Below are 9872 nucleotides of genomic sequence, written 5' to 3'. Positions count from 1 at the left end.
ATATCAACAGTCATCACGGTCAACTTGGTAGAATAAATTTTTGCTGTAGGCTATGTTATTTCACAACATCAGGAAGAGTTGTGTCTACATACGTGGCATGTTTCCTCCGTGTGCCAGCTGCAATGATGTAGCTTGATGAAATGCATTTTTCATTAGGTCATAGAAAACCCTTGGCAACATCGGCATCTTTCAGTCATAGTTAAAGGCAGTGCTTTATTACAACATCTCCTTGAAGGGCTAAGCTATAGACCAGACTGTTCACCAGGACTGGGGCTCTGAGGCTGTCACTCCCACAGTGCCAATGGCCAAAAACCTCTCATTTTCACAAATAACATTTGCAATCCACATCAGAGACAGCCCTTGTGGGAGGGAGGGACCATGGCTCGCTTTGTACCCCTGCAATCTGTCTCTGAGACATTCCTTTACCCACAATGCTCACAGCAAATATTTGGTATAATCTTATGCTCTTTGCAAAGATAACAACAAGTTTTGTTTTCCTGGAACAAGGAACATACTGTGAACCTGGAGCATATTACTGAAATGCCTGAATATGCGGAGCAAGGCAGAATATTCATTTTGAAAACAAGCCTTTATTGTCCGGTATTGTATACAAGAAATATCTGTGTGTAAATAACATTTCCTCAGAGCTGGAGGTGGCATGAGTTTATGGCCAAAACCTGTGTTTATTTTTTCACACCAGGGATTTCAGGTTCAAATAGAGGCAATTCCCAGGGTTAACATAGCACCGTATTTATGATTATGACTGGTGAAACTACTATAGAACAAAAAAAAAAAACACAGCAGAAGTGCATATTCGTTTAAAATCTAAAGAGTTTCAAATGCTAATATTTATGCTCTGATCTTTAGGCTTGCAACATTATGCTACAGTTGCACAAAAAAGTAGGCTTTGGTTTGACATCATAAATGCCAAAAGTATCAGCAAAAGTCATTGTGAACCACTTTGTAAAGATAATTTGTCATTGTTTCTTGCCAAAATGAAAATCCTCAGAGTGCCATTTTGCACCAAGCCAAACATGTTATTTGGCTGTAAATGAAACCTGTTATTTTCAGGTTGGGTTCCCTGGGCTGATGAGGTAGGTGGTCTATTAAAAAGAAGCTATGTTTCAAAACAAAGATGTTTTGTAAAATATTAACATGAAATGTTTCAACTCACTCAAGCATTTTCCCTGGTTTATTTTAGCCCTAGATTATGACATCTAGTTGATAGATTTTTTTTCACTGAATAGACTCTTTGTTCAAAATTTTCCTATTTGTCATTAGGCCACAAAACTTATTAATAAAAAAAAAAGTATTTTTAGTTTGACTTGCTCCTGGAATGCAAAGCTTGTTATGGATTTATAATTTTTACAGCTCACCCTCAGCACTTTCAGCAGTCCAGAAAAAATATTTTCCATAAAAGGGAAAATGGACAAAGTTTAAAAATGCAAACCCACAACAAATGTTATTGGTGGATTTATGCTAGATCGCACGGAGGGTCTGTTCAGATTGTTTTAAGATGTTCTTAGTTGTTGCAGACTAACTCAATCCTCTTTATCTGCACAGTTTGAACAGGCAGAACTAAACAAATAAGCTTTTTTCTTGATGAGCATATGTCCTAAACTGTTGAAACAAATTGCATTGAGTAAAACAACAAAGTTTTCATTGTCTAATAGAAGTAAAATATTTTCATTTCAAGCACTTTATAATTTAAGAAAGAAAGTTTAATATAAGAAGTAACTCAACTGGGAGAAAAAAATCCAGGGTGTTTTATTCTGAAAGCGTCAAAATAAAATGTTGACTTTTTTATATACTGTCACAACAATCAAAACTGACATAAATTCACAGGAAATTTTGATGTGCCCAAATTACACCTTTCACTTTAAAAAAATTTCTACTTGAAAAACCTTACACCACTTCCTCCTAAGTTGTTCCTTCCCATCTACGTACGATTCATTCACAGCCCAAGAGAGCCCAGGAGGTGGATGCGATTCATGGGGCTGGCTGTGTGCACACACTTGTCTCTCTTACATTTCCAACCTCTGCAGCTGCTCTTCAGGACACCTGCAAAACTGAGTTGACCCAGAGATCCAATACCAGCTTCCAGTCGTGTCTCAGGTTTTCTTCATTTTCCAGGGTTGGATGCACCTTGTGTTCCACGAAGAAGAATTGTGGGGAGCAGAAGTTTATACCCCTTTCTTACGGCCTGTAGGTGTGTTGGCTGGGTTGCATTACTGTAGCACTGTGGTGGTAAAAAATGATTTTTCTATATGTCATACATTATAATAAGTTAGGCTTAAAATAACACTATTTTTAAAATCTAACAAGTATTTTAGTAAAGAGTGTTCTACAGACAACCTTAATTTAGGGAACAAAGCATACGTAAAAATTTCCCAGGCAATGTCTTTGCCTATAGAGGCCATTTCTTGGGAATGGAAAAAAACCCCAACAAACCACTGAGCCACCTGGGCTAGTTTCTTTCTGTAGTGCAGAACGGCCAGTGTTCAAAAAGCTATGTCCCTTCTGTGTCCTAGAGCATGACAGAAGATAGGGGCAGTGGGATGGGTGATTAGCACATGTTTTGCATCCTCCTTTGCATCGCTATCTGCAAGGCCTGCATAATCATCTGTGAGTTGTTCAGGATGTTGTATTCACTGAGGTTCAGCAGCCGGCGGTAATTCTCATCGGTATACCTGACCGAGAACATGCAGTAGGGGGAAAAGCGACTGGTCAAATCAAGTTGTCCTTCCTCCATCTCTGAGCAACAGCGCTTGACACCTGGAGAGAAACAGAAGTTGCTGCTGTGACGTGGTGTTTATCTCAGTCAGTGACAAGCTGTCCACAGCAGCCCAAAGAGGGGGACTTTTCTCCAGAAGAAAATTCATAGGGTTTCAATGCATGAATAACGCAGGTCATGTACCCCCACCCCTAGTCAAGAGAATGCTGGGTGCCTGAAATGATGAGGGCAGAAGGGAGAGGTGAGGGATGGCACTGTAATGGTCATCTACAGCTTACTCCTAAACATCTGACTCATTAAAGCCATGGGTCAGTCAAGGGTATCAGCCTGAAAGGGCACTCCGATAGCCACTGCAGGTGCACTGCAGGTCTTATCCTGAGCAGTTGGGACCTCTATGAACCCTGGCTGAGGGAGGCAAGTTGCTAGTAACAGAATAGAATTTAAGTGAGAAAGGAATAATAGAAATATATGGAAACTTAAAGTTCCTGCAATTCTGAAGGCAGTCTCAGGGGGCCTGCCACCAGGATCCATCTCTGCCTTTCCATTTCCTGCATCTCCCCAACTCCACAAAAGCAGAATTTTAGACTTTACCTCCCTGCTACCAAGGAGCAAAGGAAATGCATCCTAGTAACTGGCAGTAAAGGAGAGGAATACAAAGCAGGTAGCCTGGCAGAAAAAGAATGACAGGCCCCAAGCACAGCACAGTGAGCAAAATGACCCCTGGGCTGATGCTGTACCAAAAGGAGACACAATGATCTTGACATTGCAGGAGTTCAGCCTGAAAGCTAGGTTCTTGCTCCTACCCTGTTCATACATGACACTATGCCGCCTCAAGTGTAGAATGAAATCCCTGGACAACAGACAATGTATGCAGGGGAAAATAATCTGAGACAGCTATATTTTCCAGGAAAAAAATTTTACAGTTAGCTAGCAACACTTTATGTCACAAATGGGAGAGACATGAAGGTAAACACCATCTGGAAGACAAGGGCTGTGTCTGTCCTCTTAGGGCCACAAGGATGACATGAATGAACATAGTAGCTTTGGCAGGGATGGGGAAAAAAATTTTAATTAGCTAAAGTGCTCCACCATGAACCCAGCCAGCAAAGATAGCCATCAGCAGAGAAAAAGGCTCTGTCTGAGTCAGGGAAGCAGGTAGTGGTGTTCTTTGTTTAATGCTTTGCCATCACTTGTAACTTACCAGGTGCTTTGTACTCTTGGAAGGTGTCATTCACAAGCGGAAGAAAAATCACGATCGGACATCCTGGCAAATCTGAATCTTGGAAGAGGTAGCACTCCTTCAGATTTTTCTTATCTTCATCAGTCAAAGAAATTTTGGGGAATGGGATTTTCTGCTCTGAGTAGTATTTGTAAGCCTTATCTAGAGACTGGATTATCACAGAAATAGTCAGCATTGGAATTCAGTTTAGCTGTCTTAAAGCCCCCAAACTCTTATCTAGTATTAAGGTTTAGTGACTCAGATCGATAGGGTGAGTTCCTTCTTATCAAGGGTTACTCTACACATAATTACCACACACAGTAACCAGAATGCTAATCAAAAGCTGTAAACACAATTTCAGAGTTAGAGAATTTATCCAGGACTCTGCTTTTTAAAAAATGGAAGCAGTTTGCAGAAGTTTAAGGTAAAGCATGTAGTTTTAGTAAATGAAAGAGCCTATGTTTAATGTATTGTATAGAATTAATTAGAAAAGAAAAACACAGCAAGAAAATGCTTAAGGTATCTTATTATGTGCTTGGAAGCCAGAAGATAAGACATTTGAGTTTGAATGTGCAATTACGTCTCTGCCTGTGCAGGCACTATGGCCACCGTGTTAACCGAGATTGATATTTTACTGAGAAAGTCTGAAGTACTAGGCTATACTGTACCTTTTCCCTGAAATGTTCAACACGATATCATGTCCTACTATGTACTGTATTATTTACCCTGCACCACCTAACATTGGACACTATCAAATAGGAAACAGTTTCTACTAAAGTGCTTAAAATTGCAGCAGCCTTTCTTCATAAAATTAATCTAGGCAATGTATGAGGCTGAAACGAAACTTCATTATGTGTGTGTCTCATGCATCATATGGCTTATTAACAGCAGCACACGTGTTCTCATTCACAAAAAATAATTCCACTTAAGTGGGCCAAGATGCTTAATAGCAAGTTTCTAACTAACCTCAGTTTCTGAGATATAAAGACCCAAATTTCTTTTCTGCAAGGCCTTATAGACAGCTAATTAACTTTATTTCCATGAAACTGAAGTTTCTGCAGGAAGGTGCTTGTCATTGAATTTTCCTAGTAGCATCTTATTTGTCAACCCAGGAATGATCTGCCTCTGACTATCCACTTAACCCCTTTTATATTGTAACTTAAGTCAGGAGAAATCACTTCTTCATCTTTATGCATATTGCTGTGCAGAGTCTGGAAACCTGCTTGATTCAGCATAAAGCAGAAGAGGCTCTTCCCAGCATTCTGAAAGAGACTGTGCTGATGTCCTCTTGAATAATTCAACATGTTTATAAACCAGCAAGAGAGATTCCAGGAGTGGCAGGAAGAAATAGGAATGATATTAATCACTACAGTGAAAAAGGTAGGGGAATGCAGTAGTTAAAAACTGAACAGCTAAAATAACTAGCAGTTCCAGGTGCTACAGGCTGGACATTTACAAGCAAAAGGAGAGACAACACACAGTAACAAGATCCTCCTCACCGATATATGAGATCCAGTAGTATAACTTAAATATATGATGACATCCACTTCCCTCTGTGGCCTTAAAAGTGGTGGACTGCTGGTATTGATGAAAAATCCAGCATCTATCATGCCCAGGTGATCAGAATTTTGCATCAGCTGGTTGGGACGTGAGTCTAACACAGTGTCTAAAAGGAAAATATTTCTTGGAATAAGAAATTATCTGTAGGTATTTTGACTGGAAAAAGAAATTCAAGGTGGAACTGACTGTCCCAGAGGCCTGGTTTAATTTAATTGCCACACTACTGGGTTGTCAAATAGGTGTGGGAAGGTCTGCAAAATGCCACCTAAGCTTCTGTTCTGAAAAATCTTCTATGTTGAGATTCCAGGCAATATATTCCAGTAACTTGTCATACTCATTAGTGCCAGTAAGCTACTTCTAATACTTAACCTAAATCTGCCTTGCTTCATTTCAATCATTGTTTCATCTTTTGTCCATCATTGATTTGGAGAACAAAATATTCCCATCCCTTTTTACATTTGGATTTATGCCTCCCCCTCACTCCCCTCTTCTTTGGGCTACAAAGCCCCATTCCCTTCCAGCTTTCTCTTGTAGGTCATATTTTCTGGGATATTCCAGTTGCATCTGAAGTTAGAGGCACAGTCTTGCCAAGTTAAGCTTTCTCCCATGTTCACTCTGCTCTTTGTTTCTTTAAATTCGGTTCTGTGGGCTGCAAGCCTACCCTTTCAGTCTGGACCACAGAGATCTCAGCTAAACCACATAAACACATGCTTACATTTAAAAACAGTCTTAAATACCTGGCAACAGTGCAGTCTTAGTCTCTTCTCTCCATTCAAAAAAGAAATGTCCTTTCAGGAGATTTTTTTTTCCCCTGCCAAGCCTGACAGGGTTCTTTCCTAAATTCCCCACCCCAAAACCACCTGAAAATGATGCCTGTTAAATATTAGCCTCCATTACCTTTCCATCGACAGAAGTGCTTGTTCTCCAGGTAGTTGTTATGCAGCTGGTAGCCCTTCAGGAAATTGTGGTGCTGGGCAACGGAGAAGCGGTCAGTCAATGCTCCCCGAAGGGCACTGGACAGGGGGCCAGGAGGAGTGTACATGCGGGTCCTCAGCTCGTGGGGTCTTGTAGGCAACACTGGGTCTTCATCTAGAGGAGGGGAGAAAGATTGGTGAACTGTTTGTTAATTGATGTTCATTTCTGGTTGTCCTGGTGTGCAGGAGATCTCAGGGGGTGTTCTGGGATGATTCACTAAGCACACAAAAACTATTCTGAAGGAGAGGAGTGGCTGCTGGACAAAGTTCTGCTGATGGTCTTTAGCTTTGACCTGAAGACAGTTCATCAGAAGCAGTCTTTAGTCCTGGAAAAGGGACACCTTAAGGGAACTAAGCAATTCAGAGAATGTCCTGTCAGAAAGTTACATATCCTCACAGGAAGATATCATGAAACAGAGGCAAGCATGGAGAATATGGGGCTGAATCGTATGCTCCCACTCAGTCAGATGGGCAACAACAGGGCACCATGGGGTCTATTGCAACTGTGACAGCTTCTACCCAATAATCACCCATGGCTACATGACCATATGCTTAATCAGTACAGTGAGAGCATCCCAGGGAAACCTGGGGCATACATTCGTATTTAGAAACTACAAGTAGTTTTCAGGGTGACTACATGGCCACATATGTGGGTGAAAAGTAGAAACGGCACAAGGTGTGGTATTTTGAAATCACAACCTGCTTTGCTGGACCAAGTGGCTGACAATGCAGCAGGAGAGGCTTGGTGGTTTCCATGATTGCACAGATGTATTTCTTTATTTTCAGGATGTCTGTAATTATAGTTACTATCATATTAAATGATTTAGCAATAAAACCATGGTTTCTGTATTGCTTCAGAAAATACCCTCTGGGCCTCATTTATCTTTGTGCCAAGGTGAATCCAGTGCAGTAATTACCGTACCGAGTAATAGAATATAAACCCAGGAAATATTGATTAACCAATTGATATTCAGGTTTATTCTCTGCACAGGCAGTAAAAATAACTTTATTCTCTGCCACTGGTTCTTGGTTCTGTATGGCTGAGTATGAATGAGCAATGCCAAAACACTTCCTGAGAAATGCATGACCCCTGTAAAAATTCCTCTTAAGGACAGAGCCTTTTAATCAGTAGGGTTTTAGTAACTTTGGTAATTACAGCAGCATTTCCCTGATTACCCTCTTCCTCTCAGTCTTTATGGTGGGAGGGGAAGTTGCTATCTCTTGGGAGGATCCTATGATGCTGGCTTCAACATAGTTGACAGGATGATGCCAAAAGGCATCCAGAAGACTAAGTGACCGTAAGTGAAAGGCTTAACAATTTCTCACCAACTTCTTCTATTCTGTCTTGTGTCCACCTCATCCAGAAGTCCTCTGAACTGTGGGATAGTCCCCATATTTGTAATAGGTTCACAGAAAATATACTGCTCCACATACCTGTAAAAGAAATTAGTGAACACAAGGACACATTCTAACAAGAAACTGCCTTTGTCCTTCTATTTTAACCTCCTGGATTAATTTTTGAATGGTCTTAATTCAAATATTTCTAAACTTTTGGGCTGTTAAATTCCTCTTAACTTTCTACGGCACTGGTTCAGGTCATGCTGCCATCAGTTCTGTGCCTAACCCACCGCATGGCTCTGACACATGGTAAAGAGAGAGGAGAGTGGGAGAGAAGTAAAAGGAAAAAAACCACTCACTTAAGAAGGGAAATAAGAGCTCACATAATGCAGACATCATAAAAACATCCTTTCCATCCCTGTCTTCCTTACTCCAGCTTCCTTTTCTGCACACACTTTCATCAGCTTTCATATGCCCTGTATTATTTCACAGTGGGATGAACTGACTTTTCAGCCATTTGGTTTGTAAGAGAAAATCTCACACTGCAGCATGTAAAGGCTCACAAACAGAGTGGGCTCCTGCTCCACTGTACACTCTTTTCCATCCAGGCCTGCCCCTCTCTGCCTCCCCACAGGGGTGCTGGTGGCTTTGTTGACAAAACACAATGCCACCATTTCATCTGCCATGGTAAATTTAAATATGTGTTCTAATTAGTCTACCACAACTGGACTTCTTCATTTTCTGTGGGGCACAAGATACCAGTACAGTATGTAGAAAATTAATTTCCCCAGTAGTGGACCAGGTAAAAAGGGCCAGCCCAAGAGGTATTATTTTAAAGATACTCCTTGGGATTATGGACTATTTAATATCACAGCATGTTTACTGAAACCAAGGAGCTTCTAAGCAGCAGAAGTGTAAGAATAGATGACTGAAATCGAACTCACACTGCTCTGTGTTCACCTGCCAGTGATTCTGACTCCTCGGTAAAGGGATATTATTACTTTTACAAACACCCATCAGTACAAGTCAGGGACTGACCAGAGAGATTCAGAGACCCTTCACTTCTGGTCTCATTTTTCATCCTGGGCAGCCTGCATCTTTAGTAGACGGGATTCTCTACATGGAGTTGAAGTTAAACCTCACAGTGGAAGCACAGCTGCAGGTTTCCTGCTGTCTCAAAATTTCTTAAGTTGGAGTGCATTCGGACACGAATTGGAAGAATAACCAAAGAAGTGGAAACTATTCCTTACAAGGAAAGAATTAAGGAGCCTTATCTATTCCATCTATAGCACACAACGTTAAAAAGTTTGCGCAGACCAAGGCAGTGACAAGAAACTGAAGATGTGGGATTTTTTACTGTACTCTTTTGAACAAACTACCCCCCCATTGCCATTTCCCAGCAGGTGATATCATAGCAGCATTCAGTATGTTAGACCAGAAACATCTACCCTTTGGTTAACAGCATTGCACCCCTCCAAAGTGCCTCCATGCCAAGACAACGCAATACATCACCTTGAAGGTAGCAGATCCGGGATTCGGGGAGCTTTTTTAACAAGCGTCCCATGAAGAACTCGCTTCCGAAATGCTCTGTGCGAATGAACGCGCCATACTTCAGAAGTCCCACCTCGTAGGGGGTGAACTCCACCCACTCTGCAATACAGCCACAATGGGACACTTAAGAGGGCTCTCAGCCGGGCGTGGAGAGAGGGGCACACATTGGCCTGACTTCTGTTTGCTACGCTGCCTTGGCAAAGCCTTGCTTATATGTGACCTCCTGCAGGGCCAGGCAGATGAGCTCAGACACTGTGACCATGGGGAGGCAGTTACGCTGCTCATGGCGGTGCTGCCGGTGGCACAAGCACGGCAAGGCTCCAGCTCGTACACACCCCATGTGCACGCACCAGTCCAGGGTTCTCCTGCGTGCGCAAGGTTTCACTCTGCCCTTGCGTATGCCACATCTAGGTGAAAATACTTCCACTGTTATCAGTACAGATAATTTAACTTCCCTTGAATAAACTGGTTATGTACAAAGACAGGTACTCCGCCC

The 9872-nt window shown here is 41.7% G+C and overlaps 1 protein-coding gene across 1 annotated transcript in view; it reads right to left on the bottom strand.

Annotated features, from left to right (window-relative positions):
- Window positions 1-222: 222 nt before the first annotated feature.
- Window positions 223-9872, bottom strand: part of LOC104325162 (cytosolic phospholipase A2 epsilon-like) — a 37501-nt gene continuing 27851 nt past the window's right edge. The window contains exons 16-21 of the mRNA XM_069784387.1: window positions 9338-9475; window positions 7814-7921; window positions 6411-6602; window positions 5453-5619; window positions 3936-4122; window positions 223-2775 (exon numbers count right to left, since the gene is read on the bottom strand). Coding sequence (XP_069640488.1) covers window positions 2567-2775; window positions 3936-4122; window positions 5453-5619; window positions 6411-6602; window positions 7814-7921; window positions 9338-9475 — 1001 coding nt within the window. The 3' untranslated portion in view covers window positions 223-2566. The remainder of the gene's footprint in view (window positions 2776-3935; window positions 4123-5452; window positions 5620-6410; window positions 6603-7813; window positions 7922-9337; window positions 9476-9872) is intronic.

This window comes from Haliaeetus albicilla, chromosome 5 (genome assembly GCF_947461875.1).
Source record: "Haliaeetus albicilla chromosome 5, bHalAlb1.1, whole genome shotgun sequence".
In the NCBI taxonomy this organism is placed as follows: Eukaryota; Metazoa; Chordata; class Aves; order Accipitriformes; family Accipitridae; genus Haliaeetus; species Haliaeetus albicilla.
This window is presented reverse-complemented; position numbering and strand designations above follow the sequence as displayed.